Consider the following 23,725-nt stretch of genomic DNA (forward strand, 5'->3'; position numbering starts at 1 on the left):
TCCACAGGCCAGTGCAGGAGGCACAAGAGACTCGAGTTTGATCCCTGGATTGGGAAGATCCCCTGGGATCCCCTGGTGTAGGAAATGTCAATGCACTCCAAGATGTGGGTTCAATCCCTGGATTGGGACGATCCCATGGAGTAGGAAATGGCAACCCTCTCTAGCACTCTTGCCTGTAAGATTTCATGGACAGAGGAGCCTGATGGGCTATAGTCCATGGGGTCGTAAAGAATTGGACATGACTGAGCTGCTAAACACTAGCAGAAGCAGTTTCTGAAAGTAAACATTTTCTGTAGTGTAGTTTAGTAAAATTTGCCAAAAGGTCATATTCTTTAAATAACATTGTGTAGACCATGTTTCGTAGGCAATCTTGCATGTAGTATTTTATAGAAATGTAGGATTAGAAAGTAGATTAAAAATGTATTGGGTCATTAAAAAAAAAAAACAGCTTGAATGAAATAGAAGAGGCACTACTGCATAGGAAAATTAGCTCTGAAAGGATTTCCACCCCTCCCTAAGAATTTTTATTACCAAGTATTTCAAACCTCCATTAAAGTTGAAATAATAATAGAAGGATACCCATATATCTTCTACCTACACTAAATATTTGTTAACATTTTCCCACTTCTATACGTATACCCTCTATGTATATCAGTTCATTTCAATTGCTCAGTTGTTTCCAACTGTTCGTGACTTCATGGACTACAGCATGCCAGGCTTTCCAGGCTTCCATCACCAGCTCCCAGAGCTTACTCAAACTCCTGTCCATCGAGTTGGTGATACCATACAGCTGTCTCATCCTCTGTTGTCCCCTTCTCCTCCTGCCTTCAATCTTTCCCAGCATCAGTATATATGTGTATGTATATATAATATATATATATGTACATAATATATATTACTATATGTATTATATATTATATGTGTGTATATATATGTATGTATGTTCCATATTATATATAATTTTGTTGTTGTTATTGTTCAGTGCTAAGTCGTGTCCAACTTTTTCCAACCCCATGGACTGGAGCACACCAGGCTTCCTTATCCTTCACTGTCTCCCAGAGTTTGCTCAAACTCATGTCCATTGAGTCAGTGATGTCATCCAACCATCTCATCCTCTGTTGTTCCCTTCTCCTCCTGCCCTCAGTCTTTCCCAGCATCAGGGTCTTTTCCAGCAAGTCAGCTCTTCGCATTAGGAGGCCAAAGTATTGGCACTTCAGTGTCAGTCCTTCCAATGAATATTCAGGGTTGATTTCCTTTAGGATTGACTGGTTTGATAACTCCTTGCTGTTCAAGGGACTGTCAAGAGTCTTCTCAGCACCACAGTTCAAAAGCATCAATTCTTTGGCTCTCAGCCTTCTTTATGGTCCAACTCTCATATCCATACATGACTACTGGAAAAACCATAGCGTTGACTATGTGGACCTTTGTCAGCAAAGTGATGTCTCTGCTTTTTAATACACCATCAAGGTTTGTCATTCTCCCGCTGGACAGCCCAGGGATTGAACCCAGATCTCCTGCATTGCAGATGGATTCCTTACTGTCTGGGCCACCAGAGAAGCCCATATATAATTTTGTGTATATTTAATTTGTATATATTTAATGCAAATTATATATTTAATTATATAATATATGATATCAGTGTGATTTATAATGCATATTATAAATGTATGTATTATTATCTATGTATAATTATATATTATGTCTGACTCATTGGAAAAGACCCTGATGCTTGGAAAGATTTAGGGCAGGAGGAGAAAGGGGTGACAGGGAATGAGATGGTTAGATGGCATCAGTGACTCATTGGACATGAATTTGAGCAAACTCCAGGAGATAGTGAAGGACAGGAAAGCCTAGTATGTTGCAGTCCATAGGGTCACAAAGAATCAGACACAACTGAGCAACTGAAGAACAATAACAATACATTTGTGGTCTGTTTTGCTAAATCGCTTGAAAATTAAATTGCATATATCATAGCACTTTACCTCTAAAAAATAAGGCCATCTCATATATAACCACAATCCCATGATCACATCTAAGAGAACAGTTCCACAATATCTTCTAGTGTCCAGCTCATATAAAATTTCTCTAGTTGTCTCTTTTTGAAACAGTATCCAGTAAAGTTTTGGTTATTAGTATCTTTTTAATCTAAAATAATAACTCTACCTTCTTTTTTTGTGTATGAGGGGTCATTTACTTTTGGAAAAGTTCAGGCCAGTTGTCTTTGAAAATCATGCATGCTTGGTTTTCTGATTCCTTCTTCATGGTGTTATTTATCTTGCTCTTCTATCCCTGTATATCCTCTTGACTAGAAGCTAGGTAGGTCTGGAAGCTTGATTTAAGGTTTGACTGTTTTGGGCATCAACTTCTTAGATAATGTTTAGTATTTCATATTTCATCATATCAACAGGTGTGTGGAAAGATTTCAAAGTGTTCCACGGTAGGGCAGTTCTGGAGGAAATGAAAAGTTAACTTTTGGTGTTACTGATGTGAAGTTTGATCAATGTCTTTGGATCCCCCTGGAATTTTACTCAACTACCAGCTAAGATCAAGTGGTGGTTCAGACGGAAAGCGTCTGTCTACAATGTGGGAGACCTGGTGTTTGATCCCTGGGTCGGGAAGTTCCCTGGAGAAGGAAACGGCAACCCACTCCAGTACTTTTGCCTAGAAAATCCCATGGACGGAGGAGCCTGGTGTCCATGGGGTTGCAAGGAGTTGGACACGACTGAGCGACTTAACTTCACTCACCAGCACCCATACTAGACAAGGAAGCTGGAAATGGGAGTTTATGGCAGTGCAGTGATATCATGTATATAAATGTGCTTTGTCACACTGGAAAGAGAGAGCTTGGCAATGTGAATTCATAGACTATTAGAACAGTGGAATAGTTGCTGGTTTTCCCTCTTAAATTTTGATTTGTTGTTTGGCTTAGTGAGCTTGTAGTCAATATAAGTACTAAGGGATATAATAAAGTGCCTCATAATCAGTTAACCCTATGGAAATGAATACTACTTTGTTGTGATTAGAATGCCCATCCTGATTGAGAGACACAGTTATGTTGCGTGGCAGTGATCCCAGTTTATGGCCTGTCTCACATTTCTAAGGTTAGACATTCAGGTGAACAGTCAGCTGTGTTGTAAGCACTTTGCAAACTCACTTATGGATGCCCAGGCACCATGCCACATCTACTGAATCATCTTCCATGAGGGAGGTGTATGGCAGGGCAGGGCTGAGGCTCAGGCTTCAGTTCAGTTCAGTTCAGTCACTCAATCATGTCCGACTCTTTGTGACCCCATGAACCGCAGCATGCCAGGCCTCCCTGTCCATCACCAACTCCCGCAGGTCACCCAAACTGATGTCCATTGAGTCGGTGATGCTATCCAACCTTCTCTTCTCCATCTGCCCGCAATCTTTCCCAGCATCAGAGTCTTTTCAAATGAATCAGCTCTTCGCATCAGGTTGCCACAGTATTGGAGTTTCAGCTTCAACATCAGTCCTTCTAGTGAACACCCAGGACTGATCTCTTTTAGGATGGACTGGTTGGATCTCCTTGCAGTCCAAGCATCAGTATTTTGAAAACATCCCCAGGTGATTTGGTTAGGTTCTAAGGCTAAGAATGATTGGAATGAGAAGAAGTAGTAGCAATTATGAGACTGATTATAATCATGGAAATTCTTTGCCTTCATTTTGCTCAGACTGAAAGTTCTCTGAACTCTTTCCTCAAAAGGCTGTATTGAAATTCTACATGTCAGGAGCTTACCGTGTCCTAGGCCAACCTACCTGGAAGGAAGAAGCATGCTGTGACCCTCTGTGTTGTAGATAAATTGATATCTTATTGTTTTGTTTATAATTTTTATGAAAAGATATATTTAAAATAATTGGAGCCTGGTGCCCAAAATTATATCCTTGTGTCTTCCCTGCAGTTTGTGGTTTAGTGACTGGGCAGGAGTGACAAGAAATCGTTGTACCACAGAATATTCTTTTTCTATGAATGATGCATTTGCTTCAGGGTGAAGTCTGATTGCAAATGAAAGTGAAATAATACCACAGGTCACAGCGTTCTGAGCTGTAGATCTGGGAAGGAGCTGAGGATGGGAGGCTGCAGATATACATTGGTTCAATCCCAAGCCTTGAGGCCAAATCTGTTGGGACTGGGGAACAGTCCTTGAGCCTAACCACTCATAATGGGAACATGTAGATGCAGAATTTCCCATGAACTAGCCACACTAGAGTAAGCCAGTTAAAAACAATTAAAATTGCATTTTTATTTTAGAAAGGCTTGGCCCATTGCCCTAGTTCATGGAGGTCTTATAAGGAAGTGATTGTAGAGCAATCTGTGAACACAAAATGTTTTTAATGCTATATTTTATTTGCACTAGGAATAATGATTTACATTGCAAGAATGAGTCAGATATTATCCAAGCATTGAATTAGGCACATTCCCTGTCTAAAGCTGGGACTGTCTGAAAAAGAGTATGTAAATTTAGCCTAGTATCGCAAAAGTGCTATGGGAATAATTGTAAATAATTGGATTATTAGTAAGGAATTGGGAGTATGGGCAGATTTTTTTCTGTGGTTGGAGTATTGGACAAAAAACAACATAACTTTGGCAGTCTAAGTGAAGCACAGGACAAAAGGCACATGCTGCCAAATAAGAATGACATTTGAAAACCATGTTAATACAGCATTTACCTTCCAAGAGATTTTTAGATCCAATTCTGTTTCATCCAGATTATGCCTCTCCCTCTTTGATCAGCCATTTTTATTGAAAGCTTGAGTCTTCAAGGACCCTTACATCCACTTACTAAGCTGCACTGTCACATGAGCTGGTTTTCCTCTTTGTCTATAGTGATAAGGATCTAGTGAGGAAATGTGTCAAGTCAGAAGATTTCTGTTGTACATATTCCAACTATTTGCCAAATATTTAGTGTATTTAATAAAGATGGATCCCTGTGGGCTCTAGAGATGCCTAATGAATATTGTCAGAATTGACAAGTATTGTTTCTATTCCATGTGTTTCATATTGAAATGAGGGCAAAAATTATTGACCCTGGAAAAGTCTTAAGGGTTATTTTTCTTTTGATGAAAACCTTCCAGTAGGAATTCATGTCTAAAGTCTTGAACCAGTGTTAGATAGGACTGACTCAGATTTTCCTAGCATTTTCTAGTGTGCCTTGATTTTGCTGGTGTCACTCAGAAAACACTGTATTTGCATATACCCTGAATCTTTGCATTCCTCATATGTAAGAATTCCATAGAGTATCTTGGCAAAACAAAGAGGAAAAACAAACCCAAACAGTGTTGAAAACTATAAATTAAAATTCATGTTCCGTTATCTTTTATAAAGATTGAAAAATGGCATACCAATGTGAGTCTGTTGGATTAAAATATTTACATTTGTCTCAATAAGTTAGAAAGAAAATAGGAAATAAACCTAAATTTCTTTCTTTGTTACCTAACATGGAAGATTTAATTTTATAAGTAAAAGATTATGTTGCTGTGATCTTTAGTCTCAACTGTAAGATGTATATAGTCATAAAAGTCGTGATGTGTGTTGCATAAGATTAAATTAAATTATTGAATCAGTTCAGTTCTGTTCAGTTGCTCAGTCGTGTCCGACTCTTTGTGACCCCATGAATTGCAGCACACCAGGCCTCCCTGTCCATCACCAACTCCTGGAGTTCACTCAGACTTACATCCATTGAGTCCGTGATGCCATCCAGCCATCTCATCCTCTGTCGTCCCCTTCTCCTCCTGCCCCCAATCCCTCCCAGCATCAGAGTCTTTTCCAATGAGTCAACTCTTCACACGAGGTGGCCAAAGTACTGGAGTTTCAGCTTTAGCATCATTCCTTCTAAAGAAATCCCAGGGTTGATCTCCTTCAGAATAGACTGGTTGGATCTCCTTGCAGCCCAAGGGACTGTCACGAGTCTTCTCCAACACCACAGTTCAAAAGCGTCAGTTCTTCAGTGCTCAGCTTTTTGCACAGTCCAACTCTCACATCCATACATGATCACTGGAAAAACCATAGCCTTAACTAGATGGACCTTTGTTGGCAAAGTAATGTCTCTGCTTTTCAGTATGCTGTCTAGGTTGGTCATAACTTTTCTTCCAAGGAGTAAGTGTTTTTTAATTTCATGGCTGCACTCACCATCTGCAGTGATTTTGGAGCCCCCCAAAATGAAGTCTGACACTATTTCCACTGTTTCCCCATCTATTTCCCGTGAAGTGATGGGACCAGATGCCATGATCTTCATTTTCTGAATGTTGAGCTTTAAGCCAACTTTTTCACTCTCCTCTTTCACTTTCATCAAGAGGCTTTTTAGTTCCTCTTCACTTTCTGCCATAAGGGTGGTGTCATCTGCATATCTGAGGTTATTGATATTTCTCCCGGCAATCTTGATTCCAGCTTGTGCTTCTTCCAGCCCAGCGTTTCTCATGATGTACTCTGCATAGAAGTTAAATAAGCAGAGTGACAATATACAGCCTTGACGTACTCCTTTTCCTATTTGGAACCAGTCTGTTGTTCCATGTCCAGTTCTAACTGTTGCTTCCTGACCTGCATATAGGTTTCTCAGAAGGCAGGTCAGGTGGTCTGGTATTCCCATCTCTCTCAGAATTTTCCACAGTTTATTGTGATCCACACAGTCAAAGGCTTTGGCATAGTCAATAAAGCAGAAATCGATGTTTTTCTGGAACTCTCTTGCTTTTTTTGATGATCCAGCAGATGTTGGCAATTTGATCTCTGGTTCCTCTGCCTTTTCTACAACCAGCTTGAACATCTGGAAGTTCACAGTTCACGTATTGCTGAAGTCTGACTTGGAGAATTTTGAGCATTACTTTACTAGTGTGTGAGATGAGTGCAATTGTGCGGTAGTTTGAGCATTCTTTGGCATTGCCTTTCTTTGGGATTGGAATGAAAACTGACCTTCTCCAGTCCTGTGGCCACTGCTGAGTTTTCCAAATTTGCTGGCATATTGAGTGCAGTGCTTTCGCAGCATCATCTTTCAGGATTTGAAATAGCTCAACTGGAATTCCATCACCTCCACTAGCTTTGTTGGCAGTGATGCTTTCTAAGGCACACTTGACTTCACATTCCAGGTGTGAGCGATCACACCATCGTGATTATCTGGGTCATGAAGATCTTTTTTGTACAGTTCTTCTGTGTATTCTTGCCACCTCTTCTTAATATCTTCTGCTTCTGTTAGGTCACTACCATTTCTGTCCTTTATCGAGCCCATCTTTGCATGAAATGTTCCCTTGGCATCTCTAATTTTATCTCTAGTCTTTCCCATTCTGTTGTTTTCCTCTATTTCTTTGCATCGATCGCTGAAGAAGGCTTTTATCTCTTCTTGCTATTCTTTGGAACTCTGCATTCAGATGCTTATATCTTTCCTTTTCTCCTTTGCTTTTCACTTCTCTTCTTTTCACAGCTATTTGTAAAGCCTCCCCAGACAGCCATTTCGCTTTTTTGCATTTCTTTTCCATGGGGATGGTCTTGATCCCTGTCTCCTATACAATGTCACAAACCTCAGTCCATAGTTCATCAGGCACTCTATCTATCAGATCTAGTCCCTTAAATCTATTTCTCACTTCCACTGTATAATTGTAAGGGATTTGATTTAGGTCATACCTGAATGGTCTAGTGGTTTTCCCTACTGTTTTCAATTCAATTTAAGTCTGAATTTGGCAATAAGGAGTTCATGATCTGAGCCACAGTCAGCTCCTGGTCTTGTTTTTGTTGACTGTATAGAGCTTCTCCATCTTTGGCTGCAAAGAATACAATCAAACTGATTTCAGTGTTGACCATCTGGTGATGTTCATGTGTAGAGTCTTCTCTTGTGTTTTTGAAAGAGGGTGTTTGCTGTTATAACTTGATGGTAAATTATGCAGCAATTAAGGTCATATTTTGGAATAGTATTTACATGGGGAAATGATTTTGGCAGTATTAAGTAAAAAAAAAAATCACAGGATTCAAATTTGACTGTTGGGTATAATTCCAATTTTGTGATAAAAACGATAAAGCTTACATATAAAATTATGTAGGATAATATAAGAAATCAGGTTTCTTTAGGTGCCATTATATGTGATTTTTATTTTCTTATTTATATGTTATTGCCTTGTTCTGCTGCTGCTACTGAGTCGCTTCAGCCGTGTCCAACTCTGTGCAGCCCCATAGACAGCAGCCCACCAGGCTTCACCGCCCCTGGGATTCTCCAGGCAAGAACACTGGAGTGGGTTGCCATTTCCTTCTCCAGTGCATGAAAATGAAAAGTGAAAGTGAAGTCGCTCAGTCGTGTCTGACTCTTTGCGACCCCATGGACTGCAGCCTACCAGGCTCCTCCATCCATGGATTTTCCAGGCAAGAGTACTGGAGTGGGGTGCCATTGCCTTCTCCGTGCCTTGTTCTAAGTAACTGAAATAATTATTTTTGAATCAGAAAAATATATAAAAGATTATAATATAAAATAAACAACATCTATCAGAGAAGTATTTATTAAATGCCCTTAGTAGTATTTGGGGGTTCCCTGGTGGCTCAGGCAGTAAAGAATCTGCCTGCAGTGCAGGTGACCCAGATTTGATCTCTGGGTTAGGAAGATCCCCTGGAGAAGGTAATGGCTACCCACTCCAGTATTCTTGCCTGGAGAACGCTAGGGACAGAGGGGGCTGGTAGGCTAGAGTCCATTGAAATGCAAAAAATTTAACATGACTGAGTGACTAACCCACACAAGTACTATTTGGAAGAACTAAATATTCTTTAGAAATTTAGCCAAAGAAAGAATGATGGCTTAAGCATTTGACTTTGTCCAGGCACTTACTTTGTTTAGGAGCAATTTGATTGTACACCACCATGGCGCTGAGTGACTTCTTTATTAACAGAATGAAATGAGGGCAGAGATTTTATTCAATAGCTCAAGCACTTTTGTATTCTTGTTTGAATACAGTGTCTATGGAAGACAGTAGTAGATTTTTAATAGATCTGGCGTATTATGAAGGATATTAAAATATAATTTGACAATATAAAAAGCTAATCAGGTAAAAAATGTGGAACAGAAAAAGACAATAGTAAGCTGAGGAAGTATCAGGAAATAGGACTGGAAAGATGGGCAGGGGCAGCAAAGGTCTAAGGTTAGTTTTCTGAAAAGATAACGCTAGTGCTGTTTATGTACCAATTACACGACTTTTGGCCTGTTTGCATATTCCTTACTAGTGTTTACGTAATATTTTTCTTTATATTTAAAGTTCTTTTATTCATTCTCGTTATAGCAAACACACCTATGAAATTATGAGTCTGGTGTATTTGTATTTGTTAATAATATGAATTAAAATTAATATCTAACTATTAAAACCATATGATATAAAACTGCCTTGCATTCCATTATAGCACACTTTGGTAAGCACTGGAGTAAAAGACAGAGATGTGGAGATAAGGACTTGACTTTTGGGCCATTCTGCCTATCTCTCAAGTGCTGCCATAATTTGAGCTGATTTCCTTGCTCTACTTGACTGGATGAAGCTTTGTGTTTGGAATTTCCTAGAAGGCTCATCTTCCAGCACAGGCATTAGGGCAGTGCCATTGACCACAGGTGACCCATTCTAGCAAGATAGAAGGGAGAGTGAGGAAGAACATTTAGTGATGGGGAGCAGATGGGGTCACAATTGCAACAGAGAGGAAGGAGGGAGAAATACACAGGATGGAGGTCCGTCGACTGGTAAGAGTCAGCTATTGCCCAAATATTGTCATGGTTCAGCCTGTTCACTCTTATGGGTACTGTGGTAAAGAGTTGTCCCGAGTAAATTTCATCTCCTGTCCCCTGAACTACTTGGAGAATGAAAAAAGAACATCAAGATGAAAATATAGCCCAGTCACACCCAGTGATTTTCATAAACCTATAGAATTCAGTGGAGAAAAGAACTTAAATGGGGTCACTTAGTCCACCCCTGGACTCATAGGAAATGCTCTATCTGTGCACTTCCGAAAATGACATGAGGAAGCATGCAGTGTTGGCTTGTGGATAGGAGCCCATGAGTCTTGCCAAAGCCCAGCCTCCCTTATCTGCCAAGACCACTGTAGAAGAGAAGGGGCCATTATGGCCCATATTTCCACTACAGGGAGGCTGGCGATGGCCTGGCTTTGGTCCACTGTGCTCGCTATGTCATAATCTTTCTTGTTTGCTGGCTGCTGAATCCAGATTGACTTTCTCCCTTTAGGGAAAAAAAAAAAAAGGAGATTTTATATTGGGCAAGAATACTTGAAAATGGAACTTCTCCTGGGGTCTCAGCTTATCCCTGTTTGCTTTAAGATGATCCTTTTACCTGTGGGGTATGGTGATTTCAAATCAGTGCTCTCTCTTTTAAATATCTGATGTCTTTTGCAGAGCTAACTGTTTTGGTGGAGGTTCTTATTTGGAATGAGGTGGTTTTTTTTTTTTTTTTTTTTTTGGTTTGCTTGTGTGTGTTTTTTTTTTTTTTTAATTTGAAGTAGGATAGACCCAATCAAAAGAAACAAATAACTATTTCCTTTTTTCAAGAAACTCCAGAGAAAAAGGTGTGCTGACTTGGCTTGTTGCAAGTTTGAAATTCTTTGTTTTTGCCAATAGACTGTAAGCTTAATGAGGGCAGGGGTTTGATCTCTTTTAATCACCAAAGCATCTATATAAAGCATGGGAAATGATTTGTAATAGTTTCTGATACATTTTCTTAGGTGAATGAATGTGTAAATAACATTATTGTGTCATTTTTGGATAGCATGTTCCAGTTGTAAAGTATTTTCCATTAGCTCATGTGACCCTCACAACAGCATCTTCAAAGTGGATAGAAGCTGATATTTTTATCCTCATTGTGTAGATGAGGTAAATGCAGCTCAGAAGTGGAATGGTATACCCCAGGCTCACATGGAAGTTGGGGATGTGTGGTTCTTTCTATTCCTGAAGACCATTTCGCAATTCGGAATCCGGCAAGATGGGTCCAGCTGTTCTTCTGTGTGATAGTTTCTGCTTTTCTAGACCTTCATGGAATTCTCCTTCTTTATTTTCAGATTACAGGACAGGTCCATGTTTTACTGTGATCAGCAACCAGATGTGCCAGGGACAGCTCAGCGGGATTGTCTGCACGAAAACGCTCTGCTGTGCCACGGTCGGCCGCGCCTGGGGCCACCCCTGTGAGATGTGTCCTGCCCAGCCCCACCCCTGTCGCCGCGGCTTCATTCCAAATATCCGCACAGGAGCTTGTCAAGGTAAAGCCCGGGCCAGTGGAGTTATTAATGGATCCATCTTATTTGCTCTGGAGAGCCATTCTCCAGTGAAGTTGGAGAGAATGGAAAAGCAGTGTCAGAGGCATAACTTCACGATTTCGCTGACGGCATGATCTCCAGCTTAGGCATTAGGAGCGTGGCTCAGGAGAGAGCAGCTGGCCCCTCTGGATTTTTTCCTTGCCAGCAGTCCCCCTACCCCCGCCCGCTCTGACCCCCAAAGTGTTTTCCAGGAGTGATATGATTCTGTTTACAGCAATGTTGTACATTATAGTAATGCTGTGTATAAACATGAAACAAAATTTGTGACAAGGTAGTTTGTTTTTCTTAGTTTTTTTTTTCCCCCTTCGTTTGAAATTGTTGGAGTTCCTCTGTCTCATGGGTTGTACTTAGTTGACCTGAAAAAAACTGTTCCTCTCTCCATTTTACATGCTACATTATGCTTTTTCTTTTTTATAAAACAAGTCAGAAATAAATTAGGATTTGTTTCACAGTTTTAAATATCCCCAGATGTCGCCCGCTCGCTTCTTCTCCTGCCTCCCGTAGAAGCCCTTACTCTGGTTTTGGCTTTTACTCCTGCTCTTCCAGCTGTACAAATTCTTTTATTGTCTGGATGTCTGGCAGGAAATAGGAGGAAGTGAACAGAGGCAGCCCTCCACTAAACTGATGGGCCTGAGAGCTCCCAGCCTGTGTCTGTTTCCTTTAGACATCTTCAGTGCTTTTTTAGAAAGTTGCAGTATTTTCAGAAAATTCAAGGTATGCTTTTCAGAGGCACATAGATCCTAGTTTAGTTTTGTTCTGTATGTCAATTCTAAGGATAATGTGCAATGAAACAGAGCTTGAGCTTAATCACGCAGTTCTGTGGAACTCCTTTAAATTATACTTCAATAAATTCTATTTCACATGAACACTGCCAATCCTAGCCCTTTGAATGTATCCTGAATGTTAGGAGTAGCAGGAAGTCACTTTGAAACCCTAGAATCACAAAAGGGTAGACTGTACAATTTTATGTAACAAAGAGTAAGTTTCATTCTGCTTTTCCTCTGGTGCCTTCTTATTTTTCTCATCCTTGAGAAGTCTTACGGAGTTTTGAAAAAAAAATGTTGGCCTTGGTGTTCTGAAGATGGCTAATACCCCTGAACTCACCAACAATGACCAGAAAGCCCAGATTTGAGGGCCCCGCTGCCTGTCCATGAGCCGTAGACAGAGGTGGAGGTGCTGAGAGAATCTGGGGGAAGAGAGTAAAGAGAAGGAGGGAAATGCTGCTTCTCCATAGCTTTGATTTTCATTTTGTACAATCCAGACTTTTCCACCGTTTTCTTTCTGTTCCTTTCTGACTCTGCTATTCAACATCCAAGGGAAAAAATAGTTTTTTAATAAGAAGAAAATTCATGAAAACCCATAGAATCAAAATGGCACGTATAGTACCACTTTGAGAATGAAATTCTTCATGCTTTTTTTTGAAAGAATTTGCTATCAGCTTGGGACACTGTTTCCCTGCTAGTGTTTTTAGTCCTTAGTCTAGATGAGGGACTGTGGGCAATGGGCTCAGAGAAGAGTTTATTCCAACTTCAATCTTGGAATATATGACCAGTGGAGTGTCCTCATACATATTTCCTCTTGGCTGGAAATCGTGATTGACAAGACTATCTAGTTTTGCTTCCATGTCCAATTTTAATTTCAAATAACATTTTAATGAACACATTCAGCATATCAAGAATGGAAAATTCTGGTGTAAGACAAAATTGAGATCAGCTATAAAACATAATCTAATTATACTCCCATATTGTCATTGATTTGTGAGGCCAGGACATTTCATTTAAAACAGCAAATGACAATTTATACCAAAGTAAACTGTTGTTCAGGCAGCAACCCTCCTCCAACATGGCAACTTGTTTCAAAAACACAGATTACTAGAGATTTTACAATTGGCAATTGCTCTCTCACTTCACACAATGAAGAGTAAAACTAAAAGGCAAATAGCCTTCCATGTTTCCAAAAAAATACCCAGAGGAAGAAAAGTTAGACTGCCTTCCTAGGGTTTTTTATTAAACCACAGTTTTGTGTGTATGGATGAAGAGATTGAGAGGATGTACATGTACATTTACCAGCATCTTTCTAATGAGCCTGGAATGATAACTTTTGTTCCTGGAAAGTTAATATTTGGGGTTCCATGTAGGACCACAGTTATTTCTTGAGTGCTGAGGTTTTAGCAGTGAACAAAACAAAGAAACTGCACTCTGGAATCTTGTATTGAAAACATCAAAACAAAGCAAACAGATATTTATTAGGTCAGCTGGTGATTGGTCTTATGGGAAAACATGAAAGAGTTAGGAAAAGTGGTGAGTGATGGGGAGCAAGGTGGGTGGCACGGAGAGGGTCCCCTGCTGCAGTAGAACAGAGATCTGATGGGGGTCGGGGACAGCATGAGCCGTGCAGCTCTGTGGAGGAATGATAGTCCAGCCAGGGGCCCTACTGCCAAGCCCTGAGGCAGGAGCAACTTTGCTGTGTTTGAAGAATGACAGGGAAGCCAGTGTTGATGGAGAAGAGTGAGAAAAGGGAGAAGGTTAGGAGATGAGGTCAGAGAGCAGAGGGGTCAGTTAGACTCTTGCAGGACTTAGCATGAAGCTGGGACAGGAGCCGACTTACCTTTAAAAAGGTTCCCTCTGATGGCTGCTCTGCTGTCTCTTCTTGGCTTAATTGCCTGGGTTGTTTAATTTTTATTGTGCAAGACAATTCTCCAGAATTTATGGTGAACATTTTCCATTTCATTTGTGTAAAAACATGAGCTGTCTCATGTAGTCTGAGTGATCTCATTCAAGTAAATTCTGTTTGAACTGAATCACTCAATATAACTCTTAAAGACAGTGTTACTATAGAAATCTGTTGCATTTTGACTCTAAGGATTTCTCGAATACCTCTAGTTACTGCTGTCAATCTTTTCATTATTGTATCTTTATACTTTGCCACGTGCATGATAAAGCTCACAAAAGTTAGTACCAGCATGCTTCTGTGTATGAGGAAAGATGGAAGATGGGGAAATAAAAGAATACCTGTGACTTCTAATAGAGTATTACTGATAAAGTTATGTTACTCAAATTATTCATTTTGCATAATGTAATTGGGAGAAATGGTTTCTCTCATCATGTTCCACCTGCGGTTATGGACAGATAATGCATTGATATAAATGTGATAACTGTGGACAAACTATCATATTTTCTTCTGCAGTGAATTTGATATGAATTTCTTTCTTTCTGTCTTGCTCGCTTCTAAAATCTGACAGATGTGGACGAATGCCAGGCCATCCCTGGGCTCTGTCAAGGAGGAAATTGCATTAATACTGTTGGGTCTTTTGAGTGCAAATGCCCTGCTGGACACAAATTTAATGAAGTGTCACAAAAATGTGAAGGTAAGAAATATCGTGCTTTGCAGTTAACGGGTGGAGGGGCGGGCAAAACCCACATCAGTGATAAGCTATTTTCAAATTGTTCCTAAATCCTTCTGTCTTGGTTATTCCTGTGAATGTGTAAATATAATATTCTTACCAGGAATAATATGCCTTTCTGCTATTGAACCAGAAAAAGCCTGCAGCTTTTTCCATTTTTATAGACCTAAAGTAAGAGATCCATCTGAATCAAATTAAATATTAAAACATGAAATGTTCTTGAACCAATATCTGGGTTAAAATGTTCAAGACACATGTTTTTGCATAGTTCTAGAGACATGAATTTGAATTTGATCATTACATATCATTCAGAATGACATATCTTCTGTTGTTTTTCTAGTTAAAATGTATGTTTGATTTTTTTCCTCCCTGTAAAGAGATCTACTAACTCATCTATTTATGCTCCTGGTACAAGTTTAGGATTTTCTTTTCTTCCTATCAAATGGAAACCTTTTAATGTTAATCAGACAGAAAAATAACTTGAGGTAACTTTATATATTTGAATTTATAGATTGAACTTTTAAAAATGTGTGTACGGAGAATGTGTTCATATTCACCATTTCTGCTCTTTGCCAAAATGAGGTCTGGCTTCCAAGTGTAATAAATATATTTTTTTTCATGAGAGGGAAGCATCCAGGAAATAAAAGTAGTCAGCACTGAATTCTTTTCTTTAGTGAGTTCATGTATTGTATATATGTAATGTTTGACAGTGTAATAGCATTCTCAAGGCAACATCTTTCATCAGGCTGAGCACAAAAGACCTTTCCCTTCATTCTCCACTCACTGTCTTTGGGGTGAGAGAAGGTTTCATTCTGAGGCAAGCACTTTTGTTGAAAGCAGTTGCTGTTGTATCTATACTCCTAAAACCTAGCAATGAGGAAAACATACTAAGTCATTTGTCAGGAATTGGATCATTAATCTTTCCTTGTTGATGGCCAGGGTATATCATATGTGCAAAAGGCAGCTTTAAATATGAATTACATTTAAGAAGTTTAACATCTACTTGCCCTGAAACTGAATAATCTGTGATAAAATTATCTTTATGGGTTAGACTTGTTTTTAAGTTATTAATCATCCTATAATTTGTAATGATATGTTCTTGAACATGATATAAACAGGTGAGGTAGCTGTGAAAATACTTAGGTTCTTTCTAAGGAAGCAGGGCTTCTTAAAAACATTGTTTCAAGCCAACAAAGTTGACTCCATAGGCTAATGTATTTTAGAAGTTATATTGTGGATTAAGTTAGAAGTAGAGAATGTTGATACTAAAAGGGCAAAGAATTTACTTGGTTTTACCCTTTTACATTATAAATTAAGAAATTGTCTTGGGTGTGTTAAGTGCCCTGACTAAGTCATCAGATAATGCTAAAATTTAACTTCTTTTGATTCACACTCTGGTCCTTGTGGTATCATATTGTCTTTTTTTCCTGGATGCAAGTCATGGCTCCTACTTTAATAACAATATTTCCTAATATTTTGGAACATTAAAAATATTATGGTATAGATTTCCAGGTAGTATCATACATATTTTTTATGACATTCATAAGCTTTATGGTTTATCATATGAAAAATCCACATCAACAACGTGTCATTTTTAGGCTTTCTCAGCTTATTACATTCAGCTTCGACACGTAGTTAGCTTTAGGGCAATATGCTACGTATCACTTGTCCAGTCTGTGTTTTGTTTTCTGGGATTATAATAGCTTCCAGTTTCAACCAGAAATGTTTTCCTGTGACCCTTGCTTTCATTCAGCCCAGTGAATCTGCATCAGTCAGGATTGCTCGTTTCCTTTCATTGTGAACTAGACAGAAGATGCACAGATTTAATGCTCAGACTGAAAGAAAAGTGATTCAAAACACTTTCATTAATGCTAAGAAACCTATTAGAGTAGTGTGTCCAATGAACCAAAAATTCAGTCTGAAAATTACTTAATCCTTTTCCACAAATATGTTTTTTTTCTGGCTACATGTTGAAGTCAGTAGCCAGATAAAAACAGAATACTTTTGGCTAAACCTTTTTTTTTTTCTTTGCCATCTTCTGTTACATTAAATTTAGATGATGGTTTTTCCACTTCCTTTTAAGTTTTCCTATGCAAAACTGACATGAGAAGAGACAATCCCATTAGTACCATACGGACTGTGACCTGGGGACTGGTTTGGGCACTGTTGCCCTGTCTAACTCTGGTAGGAAAGTAGTCAGAACATCCTCTGAGAATGCTTGGTGAGGGGTCCCCTCCTTCGACTCCCTGGCTCTGGGAGTGGGGTCATCTCCGGGTGGTAAATAGAAGGATTTCTGGAAAATCTGGCACCCATCACAGAGAATATCAAGAGCCCACATGTCCCCTAGGAAGATGGTCAGGCTGTGGGCTAGGGAGTGTTCTGTGCTCTTGTCAAAATGGTTCCAGAACCTTTACCATTACTTTGAGTGGTTTTTAAATGTATCTTCCTCTTGCTATGGAGAGGAGGGAACTGAGTACTTGGAAGCCCAGAGTCATTTTTTACAATTCAATCAAAAATTGGTTTTACCCAATTTATAAAATGCCAACCTCCACACCCTCAGTGATGGCAAAAGCAGCAACATCCTCCTTTTGCAGAATGCTACCTTACTTCTTAAAATATCCCCCTTTTCCCAAAACTTTTTGGAAAATCATGGGCCAAGTTTTATAGCAACATGTCCAATTTAGGTACCTTTGAAATATAAATTAACAAACTGGAGCAATTAAATAAAAATGATTAAATTTCCGTAAATTTAGGAAGAAAAAGGGAAGCAGAGTTCATGCCCACCTTTGTTGTTGATTTTTCCAGTGACTCTAGAGTGTGCACACTGAAAGAACACACGAGCCTTTTCTTTTTGGAAACCAAGTCCGTATTTGCATAGGTTACTGTGGGAGGAAATTAAGAAATAAAAAGTGTAATTAAAGGATTACGTTTTATTTCTGGAAGAAGTCCCTTGGATTCCTAATTAACCACTAATATTTTGGGATTTAGATTATCGCCAGCCCAGCCTTTAGCAATTATAACACTGCGTGATGCAAAGGACTTTTTTCAAAATGCAGCTCTTAAGTCTGTGCACTCCCTAATATGTGAGCCAAAAACCTTAAGACTTCCCCTTTCTAAAATAATGGTGTATTTATCTGATGCAGGGGCTCTCATCCTCTCAGGCACCAAGGAGAATTCCTGGGGCCACTTAATACATTTGCTATTGATCGGGCTCCATCCTCCACAGCTGGGACAGGCCCTGACTCACTGTTCAAGCTCCCCGGTTCCCATCTGGTTGCTAAACAGAAACTCTGTGATAGAGGCACAGGAGCCCTGGGAATAAGGTATCCTAGCCCTGGCAGTGTCCCTCCTCCTGTGTGTAATCTTGGACAAGTCAGTTACCAGCTCTGAGTTACATCGGCTTTCAAATGAGGAGGTTGAATAAGGAGGTATCTGGGCGTTCTTTCTAGTTCTGCAGTCAGGCCTCCATCTTCACATTTCTCACTGTTTCTCTCAGTTGGGATCAGACAGCTGGTGCTGCATGAATAAGGAACCATGCAAACTGGCAAGCATGGTGTGACTATAAATTACAAATAAGGCTGATGTGGGTTTTTTTTGACACAGCTTGAAGAATTAGCTTGTTAGCTTTGTAGTCACTATTTTACACTGAATTTCAGGTGTCTAATAAAGCAATAATAATAAAAAATCTCACAAGCTCGGTGGCACTTAAAATTATTAGTGTCACATAATGCTTTTGAACAACTGCCACACTTTTTAGTTCCTTTTTTTCTTACTTTGTTAGTAATCTGGACAGTCAGGATCTAGAGAGTCATGTTAGCTGGTTTCCCCCATCTCTCAGTCATTTCGACATCTGTGATCCTGGATGAAGCTCCCAGATGCTTGTCTCAGAACTGGGACCCAACTCCATCTACCTGCCCTCCACCATCCTTCCTCCCGTCCTGCTGAAGGAGTCCCAGGATAGGCAAGAGGCTGAGGGATGGGAAGACTGCCTGGAGAGAGCAGATGAAACAGAGAGATAACAAAGAAGAACAGTAAAGACCGGGGCAGTAAATCAGGAGGAAAGGGATCAGCCATCTGTGCCTCTTCCTAGGTCCACAGCAAGAAGCCAGTGAGGCCAAGGGCATGCTGCTTCCCAGCAGCTCTGTCCTGCCCCAGGGAAACAGGGTGAGCTATTCAGAGCACAGAAGTAGCTCTCCTCAGCCAAATTCTACTCCCCACCAAACCCCTCAAAATGGATTTACTTTTGTGGCTGGCATTTGATACAGATTGATTTTAGTTGATCACTTGATACAAATGATCAATTAGTTGATCATTGATATGAAAATGCTGAGAAATCCACTGATCTCAAGTTCTTTCCTATGTGGGATCCCTGTTATTCTATTAAAAGAAGACAAACTCAGTGTGCTAAGAGCCTGGAAAAATAATAGTACAAATGAGTTTCAGAGTATCAGTGATTTTGATTCAGATGCTTTATTTCAGACTTTCACTGTCAGGGATTCCCACCACAGCCTGCTCATGGAATCACAACCCACTCCACTGCCAGGAAGTGATGAGACTGAGAAGCGGGTGGTTCAGGAAAGTGCAAAAGCCCTAGACTCAGGAAGGGAAAGGGTGTGTCACCAAGGAGGGGATGTTGAAGGGGATTCAGAACCATTTAAGAAGCTCCTTCAAACTGAACAATTTGACCTGGTACTTTAGCTTTATTTTTGTGCACAGTAAAGAGGTACGCCCTACAGTGTGTTTCCTGACCTGTTGACCTTTGAAGGTGTGCATCTAGGTGGAAACCCTGCTTCCTCCCTGTCTAGCCCCGGGCAGTTAGAGACTTGGGTTTAACATCACTTTATACATGAACCTCTTTGTTCTTGTTTTGGGTTTTATTCATGCCAGTTTTCTAAAGACCTAAGTGGAATGCACTTAGGTCTTCAGAAAATTATAGAATTATAGAAATCAGGTTCTATGATCATGTCTATAGTGTGAGGGTTCGATGAGTTGACATATAATGCATTTGGACAATGCCTGACACTCAATAAAAATTAACTCTGATTATTGCTGTGTTGTCTTAAGGGTCCAAGTCTAAAGTAGCCAGCATGTGAAAGAAGATGTTTCCTCCACCTGGCCAAAATTAATTCTTGTTTTTAAATAACTTTTTTCTGATATACCCTATCTACTTGAATAACCTCTTTGGATATTGATGTCTGTTAAGTGACCTTAATGAGGATGATAACAGTCTTTTTTACAAACACATAGAAAAATGTTTCTTTTAATAGATACTATCTGCTCACATAATTTTTGAGAGGTGTTAGTTATGTGACTCAGACATTAACTTTTAGGGATACTTTGAGAAAGGTGAACTTGTCTTAATACCTTTGTGTTATAACCTCCTCTCTCCTTTAGATGAGGTTGTCAGATCCTCTAAACTCTTTGATATAGCTGTTTGGCCTTTTGTTGATTTTAGGTAGGAATGTGACTGGTAAATACAGAAGAATTGATGTTAAAGAACTGCCTTAAAATGATCCTTGAGATTATGGTTAGAGAAGGACTGATGTTGAAGTTGAAGCTTTAATACACCTGATGTGAAGAGCCAACTCATTGGAAAAGACACTGATGCTGGGAAAGATTGAGGACAAGAGGAGAAGGGGGCAACAGAGGATGAGATGATTGGACGGCATCACTAATTCAATGGACATGAGTTTGAGCAAACTCAGGGAGATAGTAAAGGGCAGGGAAGCCTGGCGTGCTGCAGTTCATGAGATCGCAGAGAGCTGGATGCAAGATAACTGGCATAACAATAAGGTTATGCCAGTTCAGGACTCTTAGGCTCTGTCCTTGGCTGTTTCTCTACTTGACTTTCACTGACTCCCCAGTGATGTTTATATCTGTCAGAGTAGAATATGCACCTTTTCCCTTACACAGCTTCACAAGGACGATCTGTCTGGGTTAGCACTGACTCTAACGTAAGCAGTGACATATTGGTTGGTTTAGCCTCTACCCTAGCCTAGAAGAAAAGGGGTTTTGCTTTTAAGAAGGTTAAACTGCATGGAAACAGTGTCACTGCTGTCTTTTTGACTAACCTGGTGAACTTGAGTCAGAAGACACACTCAGAACTCTTATTTTGTTTTGCCAGTGAAGAGCCGTCCTGAACCTAGAGAAGAAAGGTTCTTATTTTTAAACTCCTTACAGTGGCAGTCTAGCCATTGCATTGTTCCAGGAAGCTTGGTTCAGACTGTCCCTCTCCCTAGGTCAGTGCAGAAAGCCCCGCTTGTCTTAGAGAAGAGGCCATGCAGATACCTGGGGCTTTGAGTTCACTTTTAGCCTAAGCAGGAAGCCCTCTATTTCTTCTCTCCCCTCACTGGTGCGCATCTATTGACAATGGTCAGTGTCTGATTGTGGCTCTTGCAAAGCTCTCCTTGAAGGAAATGATCAGATTTGTCCTAAGCAACTCCCACTGCTTCCTTAAGGAGAAGGAAGTGGCCTTCTGGCCTCAGGCCCTGAGGACTAACCACAGCTCTGACCTCAGCCGATCCCACAGGGGCTTGGGGGATTTGAGTGGTTTTTATAGTTGTACCCTTTGGAGTGAAATGACCAGACCATTATCCCTCCTCTACAATCAGCCAGTGGATGTGGGCGCCTGGGAAGGATGTAAGCTCAGATGAGACAGCCCTCGGAGCTCAGGCACTCCCGAGAGGAGCTGGGAGCTGCAGGCCATCTCCGGACGGCACTCCCAGCTCTGGGACAAGTCATTCCCTGAAAGGGTATCTGGTGAAGCGTCTCAGTGTCTGCCACAATTCGCTCCCTGACCCCACAGAAGATCATCATAGTGCCAGTCTGGGAGCCCCTGAGAACCAAGTTGGCCATGTCTTGGCCAGTAGTCAGACCACATGGTCTTCTCTGTAGGGTTTCAGTATCTGTGGAAAATCAGATCTAAAATTCAGGAAGCGATGCAGAACATAGAGTGAATAGAAAGGGAGCGTAACTCAATGCAAAACATGAAAAGGGAAAAGAAAATTTTAAACAAAATATTTGAAACATTAGCATGCTATAAAGGACTTGAAACAACTGTTCAATTTTAGATTTTAAAGGCAAAATTTCTTTCATTTTGCTCTAATCTTGCAAATCTGGTAAATTTCTTGGGTAAACCTATGTGGAAATAAGAAGTACTCTGACTTTGAATTAACAATTCCACGGGCAGGTTTTTTTTTTCCCCCCTCGTGTTGCTGGGAAAGATTGAGGGCAGAAGGAGAAGAGGGTGTCAGAAGATGAGATGGTTTGACAGCATCACTGATGCAATGCACGTGAACTTGGGCAAACTGTGGGAGATGGTGAAGGACAGAGAGGTCTGGCGTGCTGCAGTCCATGGGGTCGCAAAGAGCTGGACACGACTGGGTGATTGAACAAGTACAGGCAGCTTTTATTCTATAAAGATCACTATTTCTGGGGACACTATTTGACAAGACTTAGACTCTTGAGTTCTTGGAATGACAGACGGTTTTATACTGTGTCCTAAGAATACTGAAGCTCTTCTTTTCATTCCAGATATTGACGAATGCAGCACTATTCCTGGAATCTGTGATGGGGGTGAATGTACGAACACAGTCAGCAGCTACTTTTGTAAATGTCCCCCTGGTTTTTACACCTCTCCAGACGGTACCAGATGCATAGGTAGGTGTGATTATAAACAGCGTGCAGTTTCTTTGAATCAGTTCCGTAAGAAACATCATTCTAAACAGCTTGTCAAGGAAGATACATATTCTTACTTGAAGTAAAACATACTTTCATGAAGATCTATTAAATATAGTTAACCATTCTCTTAAAGAACAGAGGTGCCTGCAGTCTTGCTTTGACATTTCTACCTCCCATAAAGAGATGGTCCTGGAGACCCTACAGGTATACTCAGTGTGAATTAACTTTGCAGCGATGTGACTATCAGACCTGGAAGCCATGCTCGACACCTCTCTCTCTTTACCCTCGCCTTCAGTCGTTTCCTGGGACCCATGTTAATGCAGGTCAGAAGTTTTGCAGTAATCTCTTCATTGCTATCCATGCTTTGTGGTTTCCCTACAATCCACCTTCTTAGATTTATCTCCCTAAAATGATGCTTTGATTAAATAACTCTCTTGCTCAAGAACCTCTGGTAGTTTTCCACTAGGATTTGGTAATTAGTGGTTTTCAATTTATGTCCCACGGAATCCTCATGGGACTGCCTAGCCCTCTAGGATTGCTAGGATGGGATAGAGGGCAGGAAAAAAAGGGGTAGGCTGAGTGCAAAAGTTTCCTGCCACCCCCACCCCCATAAACACATGCTAGGCAATTTTCCTTTTATCTGGATGGGTGTTAGGCTTCCATGTAAAACATCAATTAAACAAGAGGTTCTGTTGTAAAAAAAAAAAAAGAGAGAGAGAGAGAGATTTGACAATTGCTGGATTTAATAGTTGCTGAGACTTCCTTCAAGGTCCAGTATTCTAGAATAAAGTTGGAGTTCAAGAATGCACAGCCCAATAGTGAAGGAGCTGCACTCTCTGACCCCTTCCAACCTTGCAGACTTGTCATCATAGTCTCCCCTTCTCACCCCCAAAATGGGCCATTCATAGCAATTCCTTCATTCATGTTGCGGCACTTAGGATACACCCTTCAACTCCAGCCTCCTTTCAACTTCTCCTCAGATTCTTTGTCTTTGAAGGTGTTGCAGATCAGCTTACCTGAAAGTGATTTCTCCCCCCATCCCAAACCTAAGGATATACTCATTATGCATGGTTTTATAGGGAAATTCTGTGTTTCTATGTGTTTTTATCTCTTAATGAAGAATATAGTTCTCCTTAAGAAACACTAGTTGCTATCCTTAAGTTCCCAGTGGTGATTCTCAGCACAAGTCCTGACATATAGTAGGCACTCAGTAAGTATTTGAATATCGACCTAAGTAATTTCTTATTATAAGGGCAAAGTTAGGAAGCCTGTGGTGAAAGGCCCTGGAGAAAAATGAATGCTATCGTTTGATGTTTGTTTCTGGCTCAAATTTTCAAAGACAACTTCATATC

General features: G+C 40.3%; 1 protein-coding gene across 1 annotated transcript in view; it reads left to right on the top strand.

The window, feature by feature from the left end:
• FBN1 (fibrillin 1) overlaps positions 1 to 23,725 on the top strand; it is a 274,877-nt gene that overhangs the window by 114,480 nt on the left and 136,672 nt on the right. The window contains exons 6-8 of the mRNA XM_052647051.1: positions 11,036 to 11,233; positions 14,532 to 14,657; positions 22,227 to 22,352. Of these exons, the coding sequence (XP_052503011.1) occupies positions 11,036 to 11,233; positions 14,532 to 14,657; positions 22,227 to 22,352 (450 nt within the window). The remainder of the gene's footprint in view (positions 1 to 11,035; positions 11,234 to 14,531; positions 14,658 to 22,226; positions 22,353 to 23,725) is intronic.

The sequence above is a fragment of the Budorcas taxicolor genome, chromosome 10, assembly GCF_023091745.1.
Source record: "Budorcas taxicolor isolate Tak-1 chromosome 10, Takin1.1, whole genome shotgun sequence".
NCBI lineage: Eukaryota > Metazoa > Chordata > Mammalia > Artiodactyla > Bovidae > Budorcas > Budorcas taxicolor.